Raw genomic sequence first — 26,791 nt, forward strand, 5'->3', positions numbered from 1 at the left:
AAGACACACAATAATTTATTTTATTTAGACAACATGATATCACAAAAAAATAAAAATAAAACTTATTGTGTTTTGTCCCCAAGTTCGACCCGAAGTTACTAATCCTAGAAGAATTGAAAATTTTGCCCCTTTTAGAAAGAAAAAAAAAAATTATAGAAGAACCTTCATTTAAGAAATACTTCAACTTGGAAGTCTATATGAGAAATCAATTGATGGTGTCATCATTGTTACAGGTTTGTTAAATTAAGGGTCGTTTTGCCGATCAAAATGAGTTCTAGCCTTCTCGACTATTTGAAAAAAAGAAATCAACAAAGAACATCAACTGAATACAGAATGAAACAAAATTAACATTTGAAACCAGTATGTGATATATATACATGTTTCAGCTATCTGGCCTTTGTCAAGGCAACAAGAAACACTAGAAAAATTGGAGAAACAATGAAAGCAACATAAGGCAGCACTTGATCTAGACCTAGATCAACATTATCAGTTTCAGTATCTTTCAATGAATAGTCGATTTCCTTATCTTTAATAAACGCTTCAAAGTAGTTTTGGTAGCCCGCGTTAACTTTTGACATATCCATGCTCCTAACTTTCATCATATCCATGGCCTGTCGTCAAACATTAGACAAGAATTTGCTGAAAATCCCAATAACTCTATTTCATTACTTACAATCACAATTTTAACATACCTGAAACCCAAACAAGAATTGTTTTGCACTCTTGCTCACACTATATGTAGGGTGTGATTGAAGCTTCTCATACATAACACGAGCTTTACTTTGCCTGATATAACATATAATCGCAATGCAACAGAGTGTATAAATAGGATATAGTGGCCTAAAGCCTTTAGAGAAGATAAACCATATCCTTAATCTACTAATTACCATACAGATTGTTTGATGTAGGGTTATTTGGACAAAATCTACTTTAGTGGGTGATTTGAATGATGATGGAATAACCCCTTATCAAACAAGGTCAATTAGGTATCAATTTTGATTTGTCTTCTTTGAGGAGCACCCCCGAAAAGAAAGATAAAAAGATTGAGAAATTCTAAAAGGTTTATGAAGAACCTTCCAAGGGAGTCTTGACAAATAGACCATTGTAAAGCAGCCAATCCATGAAGCTCATTCTGCATAAATAGACAGATGAGATGATGCAAATAGATTAAAAAAAAAAGTAACTAATTTTACCTGAAAGGCCAACTTCTCCATGATTTTTTCATAAAATGGTAGTGCATCTTCGAGCATTCCATTTTCCATCAATGCATCGCCATTCTTCAAATCCTGTATTTAGTGACAATAAGTTGATATTGAAGGTCTCTCCAACTAGAGAATTGTTGTTCAAAATTAGAGTGTACTATACTCTACCTTCTCACATTCGTCCTTTAACTCGGGATCAATTTTAATGCCAGTTCGTTTCTTGTACTGTGAAAGTAGTTCTCTGGTGCGTGCTTGTTTAGCAGCTCGATCTTCATCTGTTTCAAGTGAATCTCCCGGCTGGATCGTTCTTCCACCACCATACTGAACAATAAAAAACTCTTTTAAGTTTAAACAACCAGTCATATCAGTGATGAATGTCAAAGCATTTATAAATTCTATTGTTTGGGAATGAAATCATTCAGGAAATACCGTTTTTGAGATGTTTCCAGGACGAGGAAAGACTCCCCAAGTAGAAACCTTAGGTTTATACAAATCTGATTTATCATCATCCTCAATTGACTCTGGCTCTGATACTGTTGCATTTCCAAACTTGGTCCTATCACCAACTATTATCTCTACCTCACCCGGATCTCTGTCTGGGAAAGGATCTGCTATTGGAATCAAACCAGCAGGAAGCCCTCTGGTTTTCCTCTTATCTGAGAATCCAAGTCCTATAAAGTCCATCTTTGAAACCTTCAACTCTCCCTTCTCAATAATTTTCTTCATGATAATTTCCTCTGTTTCAACAACTTCCCCGTCTTCATTGCTTGAGGCAACAGGAAGAACGCTTTCTTTGTTCGCCTTGTACTTCTTTGCTCTCTCCATGGCAAGTTTGACAGATGCTGGCAATTCCTGCTCTCTTCTGCTAGCTGCTGCATTCTCAAAGTCCACTTGAGTTGATTGGTTATCTGGGCTTCAAACAGGAAATTGACAGCTACATTGAATAGACCATAAGAAGCAATAATAATGGATCATGATCATGAAAAGAGTTTCAGCTATTCTAACTCTAAATTACCTGTCATAGGATTCTGTATTCTGGATTGTTTCATTTTTGCTATCACTTGGTTTCACCTCGATAATATCTCCAGTTTGAGAACTAGGATTTGGTGGTTGTTGTAGCCGTACACCTTTCTTGTATGCTTTAGCTTTGGCAAAGGCAATCTTCACAGGGTCAATCTTGGTTGGCTCCGGTTCTCGAGAAACTTCAGGGGAATTCGATGAAGTGGGTGATGGAGATTCGGTACTACTAGACGAAGCCTTAAGAGGAACAATGACTCCGCTGTTTCTGGGATTTGGAAAGTTTCCTCTGACCGATATGGACGTGCAAAAACATGGCCAGTGAGGAGTAAGAGAGGCCATTAATGATCGATAACTGCAATTGTGACACAATAAAACTACTCAAGACATAAATTTAGGTATTCAAAGTAAACTCCAATTCAAATGTCCACCAAAATCACATGATATCAATCAATCTGTTCAAGCGCAAACTGACAGATTCTAACATTTTGATGCAATCTAAATGCATTTAATCGCACATCATAGAAGTAATAACTCGGATAGCAAGAGAATAAACAACCCATTTCATAAAAACAGAAAAACATAACCATATTACATTGAAATCAAAGGTTTATTACAATCTAAGCAACTACATCTTTAAACTCATCCTATGGTAGCCATAAAAGACGGTAAATAGACCTGGATTAGATGAAGATGATGATGGAGCAGATAGTCGGCTGAATGATTCTTCCCTTCTTCCAGTAGCAGCAAAGGCCAAGACTAAACGGAGATATTCTTTCAAGGTTTTCTGCAATTTTTTTGGCCTCTCTCGGCTTATCCAACGCAAACCAAGACAAACGCAGCAGATTATGAAATGCACACAAACTTCCTAATCTTATTTTATCATATTATTTTTTAATTACTTCATCACATTTTCAAATAAAATGATATTTAGGGATATTTTTATATTTATTTTATCAAAATTTTAATCATTTTATTATTTTTGTAAATATATAAACAGTAATTATCTTATTTTAACATATTATTTTCATTGTTAATAATTTATCATATTTCTTAAAGACATTTTGTTGAATGTATTTTATCAAAATTTTAGTGTACGAAAACTTCCAAATCTTATTTTAAAATATTATTTCGTTTTTTAATTAATTTATCACATTTTAAATAAAATGATAATTAGATACATTTTTTAAATGTACAAAATATCAGTCATCTTATTTTAACATATTATTTATATTTTTAAATTAATTTAGACTTATTTTTTTAATATATTGAATATATTTTTAAGATTTACTCGCTTCAAAATTTTAATCATTTGAACATTTTTCTAAATGTACAAAATATCCGTCATCTTATTTTAACATATTATTTATATTTTTAAATTAATTTAGACTTATTTTTTTAATATATTGAATATATTTTTAAGATTTACTCGCTCCGTCCCCTAACTTCATTTTATTCTAAAAAAGCCGTAAAGTTCGCATTATAATTTATTGAAATTGGTTTAAGTAACTAAAAAATGTGTAATATGAAAAAATGTTTGAATTTTTTGAAAAGAGTCAGGATTGTTATTTATTTTTAAAAAAAAAATTATAACTACGTAATTTGTGTACTGTCTACATATTTTAACGTATTTATATTTTAAAATAAATATTGTTTTCGAGACTTACTAACCTTACTAATAAGGTTTAACTGTTAAAAAAAAAATGTGTAATTTATGAGAATAATCGGACAAATAAAAAAAATAAAAATCCTTATATTGATTTTATAGGATGATAAATTAATTAAGAAAAAAAAAATTATGATAAAGTAAAAACTATATAAGTTCAACCCAAAATAGTAATTCGGTCATTTTTATTTTTTCCCAATTCTCACTTCAACTTTGATTTGATTCAAAACTAACCCAAAAGTCTATTAAAAATAAGTAGATTGAATTTGCAATAACTGAAGTTGAGCCAAGATCCTAGCAACAATCGGTTTCAACGAAGGATCACCTCTCTGCGCCATATCAATAAGCACCATTTCAGCAGATTCACCATACTCTAATCTATAAGCTTCAATTCGAAATATCCTCTCCAATATCCAAACACCTTTCTCCTGCGCTTTCACCGTCGTTCCCTTTTCCAAAACCCTAATAATCGGTAACACTGCTTTCACTACACAACTGCTTCCTTTTTCCCATATTCCGTCTTCTAAAAGTGTCGCCAATGCTCCAAGAACAGCTTCATCCGCTTCCCTTTCATTCCCTTCCAAAATTCTCATCAATGGAGATACTGCACCTGCTTTGATCAGACAGAACGTTCCTTTAACCGAACAATATGATTCGTGAACAGAGCATAACGTGTTCGACGACGGTTGAACGCAGATCCATCTTTTTGATTTGGATTTCTTCAGGGATAGAGAGGTTTCAGATAGTTGTGATAGAGCGGTTGCAGATCTTGATTGTGTAATAACGGACCATTCGTTTGAGAGTAACTTCACTAGCGAAGGTATGATCCCGATTTCAACTGAGAATTTTTGTAACTGTTTGTCTGATGTGAATCGTATCAATAAACCTGCAATTCTCTCGGCTAAGAGACGTGAATTGTTTGACGAAGTTGAATTGTTGACGATGGAGATGATCATTGGGAGTAGTTGTGCTTTCTTTAAGGTATGTGTAGCTTTCTTGTTAGTTAGTGGAATGTTACTTAAAATGCCAATTGCTGCTTCCTTTTCGGTAACTGAAACAGATGAATCTATGATGTTAACGATTAATCGTAATTCGGATTCATTCGGTTGTTGTTCGGTCAGTTCTTCAGGGAAATGCTGACTCAAAGTGCAGATCAAGTTCAACGCACTGGTCCTGATATTGGTGTTTGTTTCGTTTAGAAAGGTAAAGAGGAGTTGAATTGCGCCGTTTTCCTTCATTTTCCTTCTGACTTTTGAAGCATTTGGATGTGCAGCGATGCTGTTGAGGGCTTCAAGTAGATGAAGTTGAATAATTGGACTGGATAAGTGTAATAGAGAAAGCATTTGTTGAGCGATATCTTGGCTGACAAGGACTGATTCAGACTGAGCGATCTTCGCGAGAATGGCGGATGCTGGTTCCCTCAGAGTCATGAGAACAGAGGTGACTGAAAAAAGAAGCTGAAGAAGAGAGGTAACCATTCCTGAAGCGATTAATCTATTGATATTCTCTTTTAAACTTGATAGTTTCTGTAAGGCACTCAAAGCTGAGAATTTAGCTTCAAGCTTCCCGCCATTAAACATCTTAACCAATGGCTCGATAGCACCATCTTCACCGAGAGAAGCTTTACATTGATCTGTAAGTTCCATTCTTGAAAGTGCAGTAGCCATGAGTATCTTACTCATGTCCGATCCTGCAGATATATATGAAGGTTTAAGCCTATTTTTATGAGATGAAAATAAAGTAAGCTTATCTCAATATACCATTGTGTAGGTAATGAACAAGGGGCTTGAAGTAACTGGCTTCCGCCATATGAATTGCATTCTGTGTATTATTTGAAAGAGCATTCAACAACTTTTCTGCATCATTTGAGGCCACTGAATCATCTCCGTTCAAAATGGCGGCTAGCATCACTATGCAGCCCTGAATCCGACCAACCCTTCTCCCAAAAGCAGCCATATCCGATAAGCTTAACATCAACCCTACTGCTTCCCTTCTCTCCTCCACATCTCTAGCCAGCGATTTCACCAAAATCCCCATTGACCCGTTGTCTGTCATCTTCTCCTTATTTTGAGAAGAGTGGGCTATCAAGAGTCTTAATGTCTGAAGCACAGTCAACCGATTAACAAGCATACTCGAACCCAACCTATTGAACAAGATTTGAACGATCCCTTCTTCATTTATCCAATCGTTCGTTATAGAATTGTCTCTAATCAAGGAGTTGAATCCGGATAATGCTCGTCCGAATTCGTCGTCAGCTCCATACTTGAGTTGCAAAACTATATCATCAATATCCAAGTTAATCTCCCCTTCCGACTCTTCCTGATCAGTAGTAGTCTCCATCGGCTCTATTTCAGGATATTCGTAATAATCAATATCCAATTCCGAATAGCTGTTGGGTCTGGATGATACAAACCTGGCTCCCATCATTTCCTTTCGCAAATCCTCCATCTCTTCTCTCTTATCTATCAGTATAATCTTTCGTGTAGCGAAAAGGACTAGACCCAGAGTCCTTCCCAAATGATGAATCATATGCTCCATCTGTTTAGCAGTGGAATATGTGAAGTCATCGGTGCTTGGTGTCATAGCCTTGTCAGCTCGCAGGAGCTCGACTTCAAGAGATTCCACAGTTTTACGTACGGTGTTGATATCCATGAACTTGCAGCACTTCAATTCATCTAGAATTGGCCTCAGTTTGTCGAGGAAAGCTGTATATTCAGACATGGCTTGGCTCTGGATTTCCATCTCCTTCGCTATGGGTATATATATGAATGTATGATGAGACTAAACAGAGAGAGACGACTTGGAAATAGGTTAATTTCTCCTGTGTGTGGAAAGACCAGTTTAACGTGTGATATAGTCTTGGATTGTATTGACCCAGTTATTTGCTTAAGCTATACACTCCATTACAGCCATGACGAAGAAGAAGAAGAAGACTTTGAATTGCTTGAGAAATAAAATGGAAGGTAGCTGTTGGCTATTAGTAAGCAACATTGAGGTATGGTTTGATTCAGCTTTTTTTTTTTTTAATTATCGAGAACTAGACTAACATCACACACCACCAACCTATATTCTTCCGTTTCTATTCAAAACGCTTTCGCATACCACCAACCTATATTCCTTCCTCCGTTTCTATTCAAAACGCTTTCGTATTCTTCTAAATTGGCTAACCTTTTTTTATTTGATTTAGCTTAAATATCTAATATTATTAAGTTAAGGTTATTGAAGTTCATATATATATATATAAGATATGTAATTATGTTTGGGACCAATAAAATAAATAGAAACAAACTAGCCTTGCAAAGATTTCTCTCTCCCCGTCTCTTTCTGTATTCAACGTTTGGTTAATGTGGAAAGAAGACGAAGTCAACTATCCTAATAAATAATAGGATATTTATTAATCTCTCTATCTCCGTCATTTTGTAAATTTTTTAAAATTGAATGGAATTGACCGACTGACCAATCAGCTTCAGTCTTAAATATAATAAATAATAAGCTACCGCCAATTTAATCCTTTTGAATATAATAATTCAAATTATTGTTTCTAATTTAAAAAAAAAAAAAAATTATTAAAAGTGGCAACCCTTCGTATTTGTTTGTCTTACATTATTGTCTCTATGCAACATTCAATCGGATCTTTGGAAGAGCTTACCAAAAAAATAAAAAAATCTGAAGTGATTCTCTTTAAATTTATTGATATAAATCAATATTTGAATCTGATACATATAAAAAAAATAAAATTTGTTGAAACATAGATTCATAAGTTTGTAAACAAGGCCAGCTGAGTTTTTGAAGAGATGGAACCCACCTGGCATGATTTATTTCCTTGAAACAAGTAACAATGTCACATTTAAAAATTAAATTACTAAAATATTTTCTTGATAATTTAATTAAAAAATACTAAATTCTAGTCCCATATCAAACAAGCTAATTATCTTGTGTGAGTTTTGATTATATATTCAACCTAAGCCTTTATCGATGATACCAATCATGGATTAGTCCTTCATATCCCAGTTTTGTTTGTTCTGTTTGTTTTTATTATCGAATGTGAAATATTGTCTTGTGTCACTGTTATTTAAGTTCATTATAGATGAGATTATTGCAGCTCATAAGTCAGTAATTGGTATGAGATCGGTAACCCTACCTATACTAAAACCTAATGAGTAGTTGTTTTTTATTTTCCCAATAAATTGAGAAGCAAGGAGTATCCATCTTCATAATTTTTGCATTCAGATCCAAGTTGCTTGCTTCTTCTACTGTTTTGAATGCAATAAATTACTTCATCTATGAATACTAAATACTAAAACGTTTGCTTGGACGACTCGTTGTGGTTGTGGTTCCCTCGTTGCGCTAATAGAGAAGAAGAGAGAAAGGGGAGTAAAAGGGAAAGAGAAATAATGAGATTTTTGTAAGGGATATATTGATCTTTTGTCAGGGAAAAAAAATCAAGTTTGCAAAGTTTACTCCCCTTGAAATATAGATAAAAGATAAAATATATAATATATATTATTTATTTTGTTGGACAAGTTTAGGAGACAATCATCAATAATTACTATTCAAACCCAAAGAAAATTTCAATTTCATTTCCTATTCCGACTCATTCCCGATTATAACTACATCAACCAAGATCCCCGATTGTAACTACATGGATTCAACCAAGATCGGAAAATACTCACGGGTATCAAATTTTCGGGTACTCATTAGCATCTCTAATAAGTTGTTTATTTTTTTTATATACATAACTTGTGTGTATAAAAAGTATCATAGTAGTTTGATCAGACAATTTTCTATGCACTAACAAGTTACATTCTTCCAAAATTAGTTGGTGGTACAATGATTGTTCTTAAAGGAATTAAAAAAAACTTAAGTTGAGATATGTGGTTAAAGAATAAAACATGACACAAATTAAGAAAGAAGAATGTAACCATGAGATTATAACTTTTGAAGAAGGAAAAAGAGCATGAATTGATCTAAAATAAAAATAAAAATAAAAATATCTACATTACTTCTTTGCCAAGGTGATTATGATAACATTATTTTGTGGATATATTTGTTTTCTAGAGGTGATTTTATTCTTATTTCTTTTTATTATTAGTAGCAAATTGAAAAGCAAATTATTTTTCTAAAATCATCTTAGTGTAGTTAAACAAATTTATCTTTAAATCTAAAACAATCTTAAAATATCGTTACATACAAATAATAAGATAGATTAAGACGATAACATATAATTTTAAGAAGATATATTTAACAAAATATAAATTTATTTTGAAGTTATGAATTGTACATTTTTTTCATTAAATATTATTTTTCTCTCTAAATCAATTAAAATTATAAATTTGATTTTTGAGATTATGTGTTTATGTCAACAAAGTAAAAAAAATACCATAAAATGAAAATAATTGTAATGTATTATTTTTAGGAAGTGGTTATTAATAAAAAAAATTGTTATGATAAGATAAAAATACAAATTCAATAAAATAATCATAGTTCTAAATTCTAATGGGTTCTCTTCATAAATAAATTGGATCACATAAACGTGAATATTTTCATTCTCATTAAGGTTATAAGTTCGAGTCCGTTCGAGTCTGTAATGTGTTTTTGCGGACTACGTACTTAACCCATAAGAATTAGTCTAATTAGATTCTAGAATCCCTTTTGAATCTCGTTAAAAGAACCCAAAGATATCGTTATTTTGTTAATGATCTTTTAAATTATTCGAATAGTAATAAAGTAAATTTGTTTGTAAAATATTCAATGTTTAAAAAAAGAGTAATCTTATAAGAAACTTGTTATAACTATTTAGTTTCGAGATCTCCTTAATTTAGTAGAAATTCCAAAGTTCATAAATTTTATTGAAAACAAGACCTTGCTTACAAAGGAAGCTATTATAATTTAAGAAAACCAAAAAAAAAGAAAAAGAAAAAAAAAATGAAGAAATTCATAGTAAAAATGAAGTTAAATAAAAATAAAAATAAAACCCATGAAACCTCAAAAACCCATTTTCAGTCTCTCTCCCGTTGGCGCTCTCTCTCACTCTACTCTTAGCAGCACATACTACATAGTAAAAGTAAGGTTTTAGGCTTACAAATACATGTCATGTTTTCTTCTCTTTTCTTTCGCCACCGCTTCATGTTCTGTCTTGATCTCGTCGATTTCTCTGACATTCTCTAGTAGCTACATTACATTTGCTAGAACTAGGGTTAGTCTTCTTGATTCTGAGGTCATCGATGTTTTGTTTCGACCTTTGTCATATGTTTTTTCATCTAGAAAACTTGTTATTCGCATGAGGCTGACATTTATTTTCCATTTTTCATTGTTTATGTCCATTTATGAGATAGTTTACTCATAAGTCGTATGAATGCGATTAGTATATCTTTTTGCATGTCGATTCGGCTGTCTGTAACTAAGGATTTAACACGATGTTTGTTTCTCTTGCATTTCCGTGCAGTTTAGGGAAGTTTATCCAGAATTGATCTGCTGGAATTTGGTTTGATTCACTGTTATGTAAGTATTAGGCCTTTATTTGTTTTATTTTACAGTAAAACTGAGTATTATAAGCTTTTAACACGCCTATTTCTTAAGTTGAATTTGGTTATACCGAGAACAACAGTTTATTTGTTTTATTGGTCACTCATAATCATACTATGATATTTTGCTTATATAATATGTACAACTATCATCAAGAAAAGTAACATGACAGATTTAACTCTCCATTCGACAATGCATACATCTCTTGTTTTTGGTAATTGGAATCTGAAATTCTGTCAAGGAGTAGCTCAGTATCTCATTTGTTTATGTATGTTTTCTCATTATTGTTTTTCTGTTCAGCCTTTTGGTTCGCTTTTGTGTGAAGGATGGAAGAAATCCCTTCACCAATTGTTTGGGATGGGAGAATAACTGGAATCAAATTTAGTTTGGCAACTCGTCAGGAAGTTGTAAGTTTAGAGGCTTGTTTCTCCTTTGTTTTCACTTTTGTTGTGTGATTATAAAGTGAATATGGTTATAAAAGGTTCTTAATCTAATGCCTAACAGGATGAATGGATTTTTGGATGTTTGATTACTGTTTACTGACTTACTGTTTTACCTATGAATGGATATTAATCTTCTTTTGCTAGTGCACATCTTCGAGTAGCGATTTCCCAATTAGTCATATTAGTCAGCTGGGAAATCCTTTCCTTGGTTTGCCCTTGGAAGCTGGAAAATGTGAATCTTGTGGTGCTGGGGAACCGGGTAGCTGTGAAGGTATTTGGCTTTTGTTCTTCCTTACCGATTGAGAACTGTGAATACTTCACACTTGCAAATTATAAATGCTAAGGAGACCTATTTCATTGATGTTTCAGGACACTTTGGGTTCATTGAATTGCCAATTCCTATATACCATCCTTCACACATCGGTGAATTGAAAAGGTTGCTGAGCCTATTATGCCTCAAATGCCTGAAAATGAAGAACAGAAAGGTGATCAGTGGGTTCACCTTAACTATGTTGTCACTTCCATAATTTTCTCTAGATTATATCATTTAATTGAGTTGTTTTTTATTTTTCCATCTTTATTCCTTAGTTTTGAAGTATGATGATAGAAATTGATTTCACTCTATCATCTTTTTTGAATGTGCTTTTCCTGCATATGTTTACATTGTTTATTACTACTGTTGAAGTTCATATAATCCTATATTTTTCTTTTCATCTACTTACATCAACCTTTAATGCTTTTGTTTCAGGTTAAGAACATTGGTGTACTAGAAAGAACTTTGTCCTCTTGTTGTGAGGTAAACATTGAACAATTGGAAATATCATGTGATTATTTTTATTTGCAGTTTTAAATTTCTATGTTTTTTTTCTTGTTTTGAATTTTACTAGAAAGTTTGTTAACTGTGGATAATGAAAAAATAACTACTATTTTTTTTTTCTACGTAAAAACTAAAGGGAAAAGTTCCATCTGAAACTTAGTCCAAACGAACCATCGGAGATAACAACATCACTAGTGGTGTTTGACTTGAGCAAACAATAGACAGTATTTTAGAATAAGCATAATTAAGTATGTTATTGAAGTAAAAGAACGGACACAAACAATTACTACTTTAAGTGGGAATGTAACTTGTTATGTGTGTGGAAAGGAGGACCCATTTACTTATGAGATTAGGAGATGTTCTTATATTGCTACAATATTTTTAACCAGATTTATTATTCCCTTCTGGGTTTATTTGATTTTATGTCTATTTACAAGTCTATGATTACATACAGCTGGTCTGAAATACATATTGTCTGATATCTTCTTGGCTTTTAACGATGTTGTCATATATAGCTGTTGGCTCATGAATTGAGCTCAACAAAATAAAGATTTTTTTATAGCAGAACCCAGTTAATTTGTAAATTTTGAGTTCAGATGAGTACTCATAGCTAGCTTTAGAAGAATGACATTGTGGTGGAAAGTATGATGGTTCTTATTGCAACTTCGACTTCTTCGTTTTCTCTTTTAGTTAATGGTCTTGTAACATCTTTTATCAGTGAAAACTTGAGGCAAAGAACCTAAAGCGTATATGATTTAGTGTTGTTTTAGTTGTGTGAAGTCATAAGGTAGTAGGTGCATCAGTAATGTGATTTTTTGATCTCTGAAACTAATCCATGCAATGTATGTATATGTTAAATTATACAGTGTGCTTTTAATCTGCAATAATTATTTGATTTTACATCTTTCTTTTTTGAAGGAGGCTTCTCAAATTGCTATTAACGATGTCAAAACCACCGATGGGGCCTCATACCTGGAGTTGAAATTGTCATCCAGGTCAAAATTCAGAGAGGGATTTTGGAACTTCTTGGCAAAATATGGTTATCGATATGGAGATAACTTTACTCGGCCTCTCCTTCCTTCAGAGGTGTGTGTTTGATGTTGTCTTTTCAAATTATCTCATATACTTGAAGGATTCCAGATATTACAGTCTTTCAATGAGGAGTAATGATTTGGAATATGCATGCTATCTCTTTGTTTATAAATTTTAACAATAATTTATTTCATTGTTGTGTTCACTCTACACCACTCTGCTATGGTATCCTGTTTGACATTTTTAGGTTTGCTCCCTCATCCCATTTTTCATAGCACTGTAGTAAAAAAAGGTCATCCCAGTTTACGTGAGCCTTATGAGTCTCATCATCACTCTGTAACTCTGCTTTTATTCTATTATCCCTGGTATCTTTTATCAACTCCTCAAAATACTACACGTTTCTATAGTAGAGCACACCTATGCTCCACATCTTATTCTTAATCAGAAAACGAGCACATTGATTTAAATATTCTTCAACGTGACCTCCTTAAAATCTGCTCTAGATAGTGTTCCTACATGATACTCAATGTTTTTCTGATGTTACTGCTTAAGATATCTTGTATAAGCTACTGTGATTCTTCCTGGAAAGACGATTGTTGGAATTCCTGTATTTCCTTTTTTGGAGTTCTTACATTGGTTGCAAATGGATGGAAGACTTCTTTTTTAGTCTCTTGATGCATGTATTGTTAATACTTTGTTTACTTTGGTAAGCTCCTTATCATTTGTACACATACTGTGGCTACTTGTAGAAGGTTATCATATTTTTATTGCTCCTTCTGTTTGTTTCTGCATAGTTACTTGAAACCGTCAGGGCTTTTGATGATTTATTTTTCTTTTGTGGAATTTGAAGATTAAGCAGCATATAGAGCTGTTCCCTGAGGCTGTTTGTTATTCATGACGATTTTCACAATATTCAGTGTCATGTATCTTATTATGTTGGGATATATAAAAACAAAAGATTTCATGTTGTTACTAGTAGTTTGGATGGTACAAACAACATTGGATGTTCCCATCTGACCTGAACCAATGAGTGATATTTGAAGGAGGTTGTTGCTGTTGCAACTTATATTCTTTTGATCTCTCTTTGATAGTTGTTTCAAGAGTTTGACATGTAATTGATTTCTTCATTGTTCTTTTGAGTAAATAGAAGTTGTGTCATGTGCAATCATTTTGGCAGAAACTGCCTTGGGGTAAAAAGAATATCTTAATGGGTTATAAGGTTGTTTCTAATTTCTTATACTTCAATTTTTATTGTAATTTCATGCCAACTGTGTTAAAATGATAGAGATAATGGATGTATATTCTTGATCGTCTTTAATATTATTATATTATTATAATTCATTGAACAATGAAATTATTTGCTTATATATTTCTATTAGATTATTTGAACATCATCCATTGGTTTATAGTTGTAGACATCCTCGTAAGTTGAGTATGAAGACTCAAACCCATGACCTTAAGGACACAAGTTCTTGTGTTCCATCACTGAGCTAACAAGTCTTCATACAAATTCTTCTAACTTCAAATATCACTCATTTTTTGGCTAACTTTATACTTTCTATACTTATTCTCTCTAACTTCCTCTATAACATAGTCTAGTATTTTTACAACTATGCCAATACCCACCCCAATACTAAGATTACACTTATCAGTTTCCTCTATTTATTCACACTTCCTTGTAATGCTTAGGTGTTGGAGATGCTGAAGAAGCTTTCGCCACAGACAACAAAAAAGCTTTCTATCAAGGGATATTTCCCTCAGGATGGATACATATTGCAATATCTGCCTGTCCCTCCAAATTGCTTGTCTGTCCCTGACGTATCTGATGGGATCAGTATCATGTCTTCAGTTAGGCAATCTTGCTGATCTTGTTTCTCTCTTGAGTTTCTTAAGTTCGAATGCATAATTCTTAATTGTCTTTTCCAGGATCTTTCCACCACCATGCTTAAAAAAGTTTTGAAACAAGTTGAAGTGATTAAAAGTTCACGATCTGGGTCACCAAATTTCGAATCTCATGAAGTTGAGGCTAATGAGTTGCAAGCAGCTGTAGAACGATATCTTCAAGTTAGGGGTGCTGGCAAGGTACTCAACGTCCCTGATATGGTCTTTACTTTGCTACCGGTTGAACATTGACTGCTGACTTATTTTATTATTCTTCAAGCTAAATGCTCAACATCACAATAGCTTGACATGTGTTGGTTCCTGTAGATAATATTGGAAGAATTAGTTATTTTAGATTATAATCCCCGGTGTTGCGGAGACCGCATTCTAGATTATTTACTTACTAAATTTATTTAAATTCACATGTAATAAGTATCTGTAATCACCAAATCAGGATTCCATGTTTCTATGAACCTTACATCCTAAGTCAGAAAACCACGTACTTAAGGAAATACCTGGGTACTAAAACTTGCACAATCTTCCCTTTAATTTCTGCAGTTCCATTGCTATATATTATTTGCTATGATAGTGAATCATATCTTTAATTAGAGGAATATTGTGTATCTGTGCATATGAACTATTTTCCTTTTTCTTGGTAGGATAAAAGCTAGATAAATTCTTTTATGAACATGTGGCCAAACAAAACCAACTGGCTGAAGTAAATGACTAACCACAAGTAAATATGAGTCTCAGGAAGAAACACAATATTCTACTCATCTGAAACTGCTCCATGCTGGCAGATATATGATATGAAACTAAACTGTAAAAGTTGTCTAAGTAGATTTATTTAGCTTGAGGATCCTGTCCACTTTCTTTTTGAACAATATCAAACTTGGAGCAATTAGTTATATATCACTGGAAGACAGTTTTATCCAGCTCTTCTTAATTCTTTCTCAGTCAGTCAGACAGCTCAAAAAGTTCTAAATGTGCCCCAGAACAAGTGATATAAATTATGACGATAATAAAACCCCATGAGCTACTGTTAGAAAGAGAATGAAAGAAAAAAGTGGTTGACTGGCTCGATGTTGTACTGCAAAACCTATCTTATTCAGTTTTCCAACATTGGAAATTTGTCAAAAAATGAGAACTGTATGAGGATCAGGACCTGTTCTGGAGAGCCTTATCTTTCCATCTGGGTCCAATATGCCGTTTTCTTCCAGCTCATCAACTCTTGCTTTTCTTTAGATGACCGCTTTATACTTGATGCATTAGAAAAACATTTCAGGTGTTTGGATGGATCTCGCTTGTAATATATGATAGTCATTTCTTTTGATGCTATTAGATCTTTGGTGTTTTTATTGCTAGACTAAAATGAATTAGCATTGGTATTAACTGATTATGCTTCTCATTTATTTTTTCACTAGCCAACCCGTGATATTGATGGTCGGTTTGGTATCACAAAAGAACTGAATAACTCGTCTACTAAAGCATGGCTTGAGAAGATGAAGACGCTATTTATTAGAAAGGGCAGTGGATTCTCTTCACGAAGTGTTATTACGGGTGATGCTTACAAAGGGGTGCATGAAATTGGGTTACCATTTGAGATTGCTCAAAAGATAACATTTGAGGAGAGAGTGACTCAACATAACATGCAATATTTGCAGAAGCTGGTTGACAAGAATTTATGTTTGACCTACAAAGATGGATTGTCTTCCTACTCTCTTAAGGAGGGTACAAAGGGGCACACATTTTTAAGACCTGGCCAGGTGATTCATAGGCGGATTATGGATGGGGATATTGTATTCATCAATAGGCCACCTACTACCCATAAACATTCTCTTCAAGCTCTCTCTGTATATGTCCATGAAGACCATACTGTCAAGATTAATCCTCTTATATGTGGGCCTTTGAGTGCAGACTTTGATGGTGACTGTGTCCATTTATTTTATCCGCAATCGCTTGCTGCAAAAGCTGAGGTTGTAGAGCTATTTTCTGTTGAAAAGCAATTGCTTAGCTCTCACACTGGGAACCTTAACTTGCAATTGTCATCAGATTCTATGCTGTCCCTGAAGCTCATGTTTGGGAAATGCTTCTTCAATAAAGTGTCTGCACAACAATTAGCTATGTTTGTTTCAAATTCCTTGCCGGATCCAGCTTTATTGAGGCCTTCTACGTCTGGTCCTAATTGGACTGCTTTACAGTTATTACAGATGGCTCTACCTAATTGCTTTGACTGTTCTGGAGAAAGACATCTTATCCGTTGCAGTAACATTGTCAATCTTGACTTTAGTAGGGAAAAGATAATGTCAATCATGAATGATATGGTGACATCTATTTTTTTTGAGAAGGGTCCACAAGAAGTGTTGAAATTCTTTAACTCCTTGCAGCCTTTACTGATGGAAAACATGTTTTCTGAAGGTTTTAGTGTTACTTTGGAAGATTATTCTATTTCTAAATTGGTTACTGAAAATGGTCAAAATAATATTCAGTGCATTGCACCTTTGTTACTCATGTTGAGATCAGCTCGTAATGATCTGATGGAACTACAAGTAGAGAGTCAACTGCATACTCTGAAAGCCCCTTTCATTAATTTCATCATAAAATCCTCAGCAATAGGTACTCTGATTGATGCAAAAAGTGAATCTTCCATAAACAAAGTTGTCCAGCAGATTGGTTTCATGGGGATGCAACTTTCTGCTATAGGAAAATTCTACACAGTTAACTTGGTGGATGATATGGCATCTCTTTTTCAAAAGAAATACCCCTTTTGTGATAAATATCCTTCCGAGGAATATGGGTTGGTCAGAAACGGACTATTCTATGGATTGGACCCATTTCAGGAGATGGTTCATTCAATCTCTGCTAGAGAAGTGATTGTCCGTTCATCTAGAGGACTTTCAGAACCTGGAACCTTATTCAAGAATTTGATGGCCATTTTACGTGATGTTGTAATATGCTATGATGGGACTGTACGGAATGTCTGCAGCAATTCTGTCCTTCAATTTGAATATGGTGCTGAGCCACTGAACACTGTGGCTGCTGGGGAACCAGTTGGTGTTTTGGCAGCAACTGCCATGTCAAATCCTGCATACAAGGCAGTTCTTGACTCATCTCCTGGTAGCAATTCCTCATGGGAGATGATGAAAGTTAGTAACTCTGTCATGGTTTTCTTTTGCTTGATGGCCTGCTTGTGAGGCAAAATATATCTAATTTTAAATTTCTTTCAGGAGATCATGCTTTGCAAAGTAAATTTCAAGAATGATGTTTCTGATAGGCGGGTGATTTTATACTTGAATGACTGCACTTGTGGTAGAAGCTATTGCAAAGAAAATACAGCCTATGCTGTGAAGAACTATTTATCTAAAGTCAGCCTGAAAGATACTGCAGATGAGTTGCTAATAGAGTGCGTCTTTTCTGGACTATTTTTTATGTTGACCTCTATCATTTTTCACTTATGTGTAGTGCTTTATTGATATTACTTGTATTGGTAGTTTCTCCATTTGGCTGTTGCTTCTTCTTAAATGTTTTTATTAGGTTAATTTATCATGATTCCCATGATAAAGTTCTTTTCTGTTATTTTACATTTCTCCATGTGATACTTAGAGTTCTTATAGAATTTAAATTTTGTTAAATTAGAAGCTACTTATGAAACTGCGATCATTGGTGTATTTGGTTAGAAAAAGTATATCATTCTAGCATGTCACTGAAAAGTTAAAGTGGACTTTCCCTTTCCTATATATGGATAGATAATATCATACATACTTCATCTTGTAATTCTCATTCTTTTAAACTTTGATTGGTATTAGTATATTAATCAACCATGAAAGCTTCATATGTTCCTTTTAAAAATATCATATGATCTTAATGATCATATGCAAGGGATACATAGTATCCCGCTGTAAATTTGTATATATTGGTCTTAAATGTTGAGTATCTGCATGTGGGAATACGTTTCTTCTAATTTCTTTGTTGGTATCCAACACATATGCGCAATGATCTTACCCTTTCTGTCTTCTCTTACGAATGAATTTTGACCTCAAAAATAAAGAAGAATCGGCATTTTGATTTTTCAGTCTATCAAGTTCTTAGTCACTGCTATTCCTTAGATTTTTTAACTTCAGTGTTATACTTTTTATTGTTTTCGTCCTATTAAATTTTCTTGTTCAGTATTTAGATAGACATGATATGTGCTTTGTAGTGATGGGAATTTGGGGTTGTCTTCTACAGGTACCCAGGTCAGCCAATTGAGCATGAATGTCCTGAATTCAATGCAAATCTTGTTGGTCATATTCATCTCAATAAGGTCATTAACAAAAAAATCATTTATTTGACAGTCGCACGTGTTCATTGCTAAAGCTTCTTTTCCCTTTATTTACTCTACAGATGACATTGAATGACTTAAACCTAGATATGAATACGATTCTTGAGAAATGTGAAGAGACCATCAGTAAGTTCCGCAAAAAGAAAAATGTCGGCTATCTTTTCAAGAGAATAAAGTTCTCTGTCAGGTTTCTCTCTATACTTTTCAAATTTGATTATCTTAGGAAGTACTTTCAGCTCAAATTTTTGCAGAACCAACCATAAATTATCAGAGATAATTTTGTATACTTATTAGTTATTATTCAAAGGTTGAACATCCAAAAGCTTAAATCTAATTTTCCAAGCACAAATACATATTTTTGTTGTATAACATAATATGCAGCTGTCAATAAACTCAATTCATTTGTTTCAATGAAGAGGAATAAATATAGTATGATGTATTCTAAAATCATTGCAAGAATAGACAATAGTATAGTAGTACATTGAGTTGAATAAAAATGTATTTTATTTGTATTACATTTCTATAATCTAACTAAGGATACATAGCTTTTATTATTTTAATATCTCTGCCAAATTTTGTACTAATTGGCCTTTAATATTTGTTAAAAATCAGATTAGGTGAATATCTGTAATTTTTTACTAATAGTATTATTATCTTTATATAATGTTAGTATGATATTTATTCAACGATTTAACTAAAAAAATGTTAAATGCACACATTTTTGACTAGTACATAAAACATGTCAAATTATGTGTGGGAAATGTTCCTAAATGGTTGGTCATTCCTTACTCAAATTTCATTCAAAATCTGTACTGCTGAAATGACAGGATGTATAACTCATCCCTAATAGGGAGCCTTGCCTCCATAGAGAAACCGCAATAAATTGATGATTGCATGTCGGTCTCATGGTAAATTTAACTTTGGATGTTTGCTCACCAGTGATATATGCAGAAGAGAACTCGATTCTCTGGCTGAACATCAATAGCTTGCAAAACCCAGTAACACGGGGAATTGCTAGAATGCACATTTTTCTGGTTTGGTGAACTGTAAATATGTTGTTTCACTATTCCATATGTTTCTGATTCCAGTCACTGTGAGTAGAATTATTATTAATCAATTGAGTAATTCTCTTCTTATTGTTTGATTTACTTGACTTATCATAACTCGATAGACTATGCACATTACATAAAAATTGACAATGTAATACTGCTCCATGTTTCATGTCATTTGACTTATGTTACATGTTTTACTTTCTTTTAGCGATTGTTGCTCTTGTGGACAAGCTTGTGATGTGGGTGTGCCTTGTTTGAAGTTCTTTTGGCCTGATGCAATTGACATTCATCTTGAAAGGACGTCTTGTATTCTTGCAGATACAGTTTGCCCTGTTATACTTGGGACGATAGTAAAAGGTGGTATTTTTATTTTAAATATTCAGTCTTCTAGAATTATACATAGTGGTAGTTTGAGTTTCTAATCCTCATTGAAATCTCCTATAATTTGTCTAATTCTCTGATGCTATGAATTTTAGAGGTTCTTTGACTGATCTTTCTGATTTGGGTCCCTGAATTTGACAGGTGACCCCCGGGTTTGCAAAGCAAAAATTGTTTGGATTAGTCCTGAGACAAATAGCTGGATACCAAACCCAAACAATAATCAAAAAGGTGAGTTAGCCATTGATGTCATTTTAGAGAAGGAGGCAGTCAAGCAATCCGGAGATGGGTGGAGGATTGTATTGGATACCTGTCTTCCGATTATACATCTTATTGACACTAGTCGGACGGTACCATACGCAATAAAACAAGTACAGGAACTACTTGGAATTTCGTGTGCGTTTGAGCAAACTGTTCAGGTATCCCTTCGTTCTTATGGATTAGTTTTTGAACAATTGATGCACAGTTGATTAGAGGAGCTCCGTAATATCAAATTGTTGGCGAAGTATGCTCTTAGCATCAATTGATTTATACGGAGTAACTGATTAATACACGCAATATTTTTTTGTGTTACATTGCATATATTATGCTGTAAGTTTAACTGTTTATTTATTTATAGATACCAATTTTTAGGGTTGAATTAATACGAGACTTAGAGAATAAAGATGAAACTTTTGATATTCATATATTTATAGAACTAAAGCACAATCATAATAGAAATCAAATACTGATAAATCAGATAACATAAAAGTCAATCATAGTCATCCTAATCGGCTAATAATATAATAATTATCTAATTCTAATTGACCAGCCCCGTTTCCTTCTAAACCGTAATCTTTGTCTCGTATCACTTTAATGTCAAGTGAATCTTATAGAAAGTATGCAATCCACGGACTATTTTCTCATCTTTAATCTCAGTAAATTCTTTTGAAATTTAATCTTTGAATATTGTTATTACAAAGGAGTTTCATATGAAGTGTTTTCAAATTGTATCATGCTTTTACTGAACAAGAAATGTTGTCATCTTTAGAGTTCAACATTATCATGATATACATATTAAACATGTGTCATTTTTAGAATTCAACATTTTCATGATACTTATAATATTAAACATGTCTACCATGCAAGGTAGAAAAGGTGCTTTGAACCTACATCTCATTGTGAATTCTTTTTCTCAAAATAATGGCACTAGTGCATATTTTGTGGTTCTTTGAGGCTGCCCTTTATTTTTGTTCTTATGTTTTGGATGCTTATGTCTGAAGTAACCATTAAGACACTGATTTTTTTTTCTTATATTTGTGTTTATTGTTTGGAATGTTAAGGCTTTAGTTTTTCACTTTTGCTATGTATTAGATGTTTAATTTGTCAAGCTGCATGTGAAATTTAAAACAATCTCTTTACTTGTCATAAGGAATTCTACAAGTGGATGTTACACCATAATAATTTCTCATGTTATTGTTATTGCCTATAAACGACTGACTGACCTTTGAGATCTAACATCACAGCGGCTCTCAACCTCCGTTTCCAAGGTTGCAAAGGGTGTGCTTATTGACCATCTTATTCTGTTGGCCAATAGTATGACTTGTGCGGGGAATATGATTGGTTTCAATGCGGGTGGAATAAAATCATTGTCCCAATCTCTAAATCTCCAAATTCCATTTACAGAGGCAACATTATATGTAAGTAGATTTTTCAATTGTAATATTATTAAAAAGTATGAAAGTGTTGGTGTAACTTGCTGATATATTTCCCTACATACACTATAGACTCCTAAAAGATGCTTTCAAAGAGCTGCTGAGAAGTGCCATGTTGATTCCCTCAGTAGTGTTGTTGGGTCATGCTCATGGGGTAAACATGTTGCTGTAGGAACAGGATCCCGATTTGACATTCTTTGGGACACTAGAGAGGTATCAAATTTGACATAGTACATATTTTTGGATAATTCTGTTTTTTAACACTTCTCTGATATGCTCTATAATTCAGGATAATGTTAGATTTCATGTTTTTACCTTTTGGTTAGGTTGAAATGAGTCAAGAAAAAGGAAGCAATGTGTATGACTTTCTCTACCTTGTTAGAAATAACCTGAAAGAGGAGAAAGCAGACACCACATGTCTTGGAGCTGATATTGACGATTTCGAGATGGAGGACAAGGAGTGGGAGTTATCTCCACAGCATACCAATGAAAAACCAATTTTTGATGATGCTTGTGAGCTTTCATGCGATGTAGAACGTCTGGAAGATGGGGATAATCTACTTGAGTCTAAATGGGAAAAAGTTTCATCCTCATCTGGTGGGTGGGGTGTCACAACTGATAAAGGTGGGTGGGATGTAGCAACTGAAAAAGTAGGGACGGATGTAAATCCAACGGAAAAAGGTGGTTGGTCCAACTGGGGAACTCATTCAGAAGACCTCACTTCTTCTGGTTTGGTTAAGAACAAAACTTCGGAAGAAGATAATTCATCCATGTCTAATATAGGAGAACCTGAGACCCCATCAAAAACGTTGTGTACTTGGGACTCGTTAAGCCATGAGGGTGAACATCAGCAACAAACAGATCGTGGTAAAGAAATGGCTGATAGTGGAAGCGGTTGGTCTGGTAGCGCTAAATCGGATTCGAAAGCTGGCAAAGAAAGTAGTGTGTCTGGTTGGGGAAAAAGTACAACTCATTCAGAAGACCTCCATTCATCAATGCCACCACCGAAGCAAAGCAGTTGGTCTGGTAGCGGTAAATTAGATTCAACAGCTGGCAAGCAAAGCAGCGTGTCAGGTTGGGGAAGCAGTAAAACTCCTTCAGAGGACCTCCCTTCGTCCATTTCACCACCAAAACAAAGCAGTTGGTCTGCTTGGAGTAAGGAAAAAACTCAATCAGAAGATACCCCATCCGAGTCTCATAAAGGAGCACAAGAGATTCCATCCATGTCTCCTAAAGGCGTGGAAAAATCAGATTGGGGAGCTGAAAAGCAAAGCAGTTGGTCTGGGAGCGGTAAATCAGATTGGGGATCTGGAAAGCAAAGCAATTGGTCTGGGAGTGCTAAATCAGATTCGGGAGCTGGAAAGCAAAGCAGTTGGTCTGGGAGTGCTAAATCAGATTCGGGAGCTGGAAAGCAGACCAATTGGTCAGATTCGGGAGCTGGAAAGCAGACCAATTGGTCAGATTCGGGAGCTGGAAAGCAGACCAATTGGTCAGATTCGGGAGCTGGAAAGCAGGCCAATTGGTCAGATTCGGGAGCTGGAAAGCAGACCAATTGGTCAGATTCGGGAGCTGGAAAGCAGACCATTTGGTCAGATTCAGGAGCTGGCAAGCAGACCAATTGGTCAGATTCGGGAGCTGGAAAGCAGACCAATTGGTCAGATTCAGGAGCTGGAAAGCAGACCAATTGGTCAGATTCAGGAGCTGGAAAGCAGACCAATTGGTCTGGGAGTGGTAAATCAGATTCGGGGGCTGGAAAGCAGACCAATTGGTCTGGGAGCAGTAAATCAGATGTGGGAGCTGGAAAGCAGAGCAATTGGTCATTTAAGGCAAACACAGAGGAGAAGAGTCAGTCAAACGCCTGGAATGCAGTTGCTGCTGAACCAAAATCTCAGCTGGAGAGTTCTGACATGGAGAACAGTGAGTTAGGAGGACGCACAGATGGTTGGGGTTCTTCTCCAAAAGTTGGAAATGGTGCACAGGTTCAGTGGGGCCAAAAGCAGTTTTCTGCCAAGAATGACTTTGGAGAGAACTCTCGTGGATGGAATTCCCCTAATAATAATAACAATAATAGTTCAGTACCAGATAGGAGAAGAATAGCTGATGGCCTTCTCACTGCAACCCGTCAGCGGTTGGATATGTTTACCACGGAAGAGCAGGATATCCTCTCGGAAATGGAACAGAAGTTGCGATCAATCAAAAGAATAATGTCACAATCCTGGTAATTACTTCTTCTACTCACTATTATTGGATACATTTGAATTTCTCCTTAATTTTATAGATAAATAAATGATTGTTTAGTAAAATTGCTACAGCTTTAGTTCCACTGTAGAGGTTCAAATTGTTGGCTTTAATTTTTTTTGTAACAAGAAGAATAGAAAGTAATGGTTAATGAATCATTCCCTTCACTTCCCTTGGACAATTGATGAAATGTCTGGAAAATAAAAATGCTACTATTTGACGATTGTATGTTGGTTGGGGGTGTTAATGCTGTGAGAATATGGTGGTGGCTAGATGATTGAATGTTGCATTAGTTTATTATTAATGATTAGTTAATTCAAGAAAGCAAGCAATAGTAGTGATGATGTCTTATAATTTTTACTTATATTTTCCAACTGATGTACAGTGATGCCGAGCCTCTGCCAGCGGATGATCAATCTTTCATTCTAGAGAACGTCTTTCAACATCATCCAGATAAAGATATTAAGGCGGGGTCTGGAATCGACTTTATCATGGTAAGTCAATACATACTGAAAATATGAAATTGTTTCCAAATGGTATGAATGTTATTTGGTTGATACATACTAATAATATGTATGATTTTTTTGGGGGTGGGGGATAGGTGAACAAGCATGAGAAGTTCACTGAAACGAGATGCTTGTACGTAGTAACTACTGATGGACGCAAGGAAGACTTCTCTTACAGAAAATGTCTAGAGAATTACGTCAAAGTCAAATGCCCTGAGGTGGCGGAGGGTTTCATTAAAAAGTATTTCGTAATAAATAAACCGCAGCCTAATCGTCCTCCCCGTGCTGTTGGGATTGGTGGTGGTGCTGCTGGGATTGGTGGTGGTGCTGCTGGGATTGGTGGTGGTGCTGTTGGGATTGGTGGTAGTGGCGGTGTAGGTGGTGGTAGTGGCGGTGTAGGTGGTGGTAGTGGCGGTGTAGGTGGTGGTAGTGGTGGAGGAGGCGGTGATAGTGAAGACCAGCCTTCTACTCCGGCAACCACCGATAAATAGTGGAGGTAATACGAAATCCTAGGATAGTGGTAGTGGTAGTTTGAAGTGTTTGGTATTGGGTGGGCATTTTCTGATTCTTTTGATTTTGTTGTCAGAAAGTAACCCTTATAACTATTTTAATTTTGTTTTTGGATCAAAACTAATTTGGCAAACAAAAGAAGAGGCCACCCACCTCACCATCATCTGTCATTTTGAATTCTTGTATAGATGAAGCAAGCAGATGAGTGTGCTAACTCTTTATTTCCCTTTAATTTTTCTATTATTATAATTAATTTGTCCCAATTTTCTGCTTTTTTGTCTGTTTGTTTGTGTACATTAGATGCTTAATACTAATTCACATTATATCGTTTTATATATTTCTTAAATAAAGTGTAATGAGCACAAATTATTTGAGTTTTCGAGTTTAACAAGTTGGTTAGCCCTCCAAAACCCATATTTAGACTAATTTTAGATCTATTTAAAAGAGTTTTGAATTTGAATTGTTTTTATTAAAGAAATTAGAACTTTAAATTGTGTTATGGTGTTAGATTTTTAAGAAGGGACTTCTATTTTAATATATCATTTTAATTAATTTATTAGGTTTGTAAAGTTTAAAAAATAATTATATTTTTTTTGATTATTTTAAACATTAAACATCTTTTAAAGAATTCAAGCCGTACTTCACATTTTAAATAGTTAAAAGTTCAAAAAATTTCAAAGTTTTAATTAGATTATACCATTTATTAGTTACTTTTGATTTTAACATTATTCATGTTATAAAAAAAGACACATAAAGCATTCAATTAATGATAAAATGATTTGAAAAAAACAAATTATAGTTAAAATGTTACTAGTAAAGTTATTATAAACTATTTTTAATGATACAACATGAATAAGTTTGAACACGTGACTAAAAAGAACAATTTCATCAATCAGTTCAAGTATTGATAATAAAAAATTATTATAAAACTGACGAGATAAACTGTTTTAAAATGAAATTATCTCAAAAAAAAATTATTCTAACAATTGAATCAAAAAAGAAAAAAAAATGATAATTTAATCCATGTTTACCAATGTCCCAATGAATCAACATCTTGGTCGGGTGGATGATGCAATATTTGTTGTTGGACAGAAATAGAAAGATACATACTTAATCTGTTGTCATAAATTTAAAGTGTTTTATGTGTATTAGGTGGTAATCTTTCTATGACAATCATGAGTTTTTTTGATAATTAGATTAATTTGTTTTAATTTTGACATTATTTATATTGTAAAAAAAACATAAAGCATTCAATTACAGTTTTCTTATTTCAATAAAATGATTTGAAAAAACAAATTATAGTTAAAATGTTAAAATTTGTATTGAATAAAGTTATTACAAAACTATTTTTAATTATACAACATAAACAAGTTTGAATACGTGACTAGAAAGAACAATTTCATCAGTTCAAGTATGATAATAAAAAAATTATTATAAAACTTTAGAGATAAATGGTTCTAAAATGAATTATCTCAACAAAAAAAAATATTCTAACAATTGAATCAAAAA

The 26,791-nt window shown here is 33.9% G+C and overlaps 3 protein-coding genes and 1 long non-coding RNA gene across 4 annotated transcripts; 2 read left to right on the forward strand and 2 right to left on the reverse strand.

Annotated features, from left to right (window-relative positions):
• Window positions 1–330: 330 nt before the first annotated feature.
• On the reverse strand, window positions 331–3,059 carry LOC124910291. Its single transcript, XM_047450918.1, has 8 exons — window positions 2,898–3,059; window positions 2,218–2,574; window positions 1,632–2,115; window positions 1,371–1,523; window positions 1,194–1,286; window positions 1,074–1,132; window positions 693–786; window positions 331–611 (listed from the first exon to the last, which is right to left on the reverse strand). The coding sequence occupies exons 2-8, from the start codon at window positions 2,559–2,561 to the stop codon at window positions 387–389; spliced, it is 1,452 nt and encodes a 483-aa protein (XP_047306874.1). The 5' UTR covers window positions 2,562–2,574; window positions 2,898–3,059; the 3' UTR covers window positions 331–386.
• A 986-nt stretch (window positions 3,060–4,045) lies between these two features.
• Window positions 4,046–6,627, reverse strand: LOC124945409 (U-box domain-containing protein 44-like). Its single transcript, XM_047485839.1, has 2 exons — window positions 5,646–6,627; window positions 4,046–5,575 (listed from the first exon to the last, which is right to left on the reverse strand). The coding sequence occupies exons 1-2, from the start codon at window positions 6,625–6,627 to the stop codon at window positions 4,131–4,133; spliced, it is 2,427 nt and encodes an 808-aa protein (XP_047341795.1). The 3' UTR covers window positions 4,046–4,130.
• Window positions 5,382–6,984, forward strand: LOC124945410. The gene is made up of 2 exons (XR_007099982.1): window positions 5,382–5,520; window positions 5,656–6,984. It is a non-coding gene; the product is annotated as an uncharacterized LOC124945410 (long non-coding RNA).
• A 2,876-nt stretch (window positions 6,985–9,860) lies between these two features.
• On the forward strand, window positions 9,861–25,542 carry LOC124944494 (DNA-directed RNA polymerase V subunit 1). The gene is made up of 20 exons (XM_047484753.1): window positions 9,861–9,949; window positions 10,331–10,386; window positions 10,711–10,817; window positions 10,998–11,124; window positions 11,223–11,338; window positions 11,602–11,649; window positions 12,589–12,756; window positions 14,392–14,550; window positions 14,629–14,784; window positions 16,008–17,729; window positions 17,811–17,986; window positions 18,811–18,886; window positions 18,967–19,091; window positions 20,165–20,313; window positions 20,479–20,753; window positions 21,840–22,013; window positions 22,101–22,241; window positions 22,355–24,246; window positions 24,652–24,760; window positions 24,868–25,542. Exons 3-20 carry the CDS (start codon window positions 10,737–10,739, stop codon window positions 25,261–25,263), a joined length of 6,090 nt encoding a protein of 2,029 aa, XP_047340709.1. The 5' UTR covers window positions 9,861–9,949; window positions 10,331–10,386; window positions 10,711–10,736; the 3' UTR covers window positions 25,264–25,542.
• The last annotated feature ends 1,249 nt before the right edge of the window (window positions 25,543–26,791 follow it).

Source organism: Impatiens glandulifera, chromosome 7 (assembly GCF_907164915.1).
Source record: "Impatiens glandulifera chromosome 7, dImpGla2.1, whole genome shotgun sequence".
Classification (NCBI taxonomy): Eukaryota; Viridiplantae; Streptophyta; class Magnoliopsida; order Ericales; family Balsaminaceae; genus Impatiens; species Impatiens glandulifera.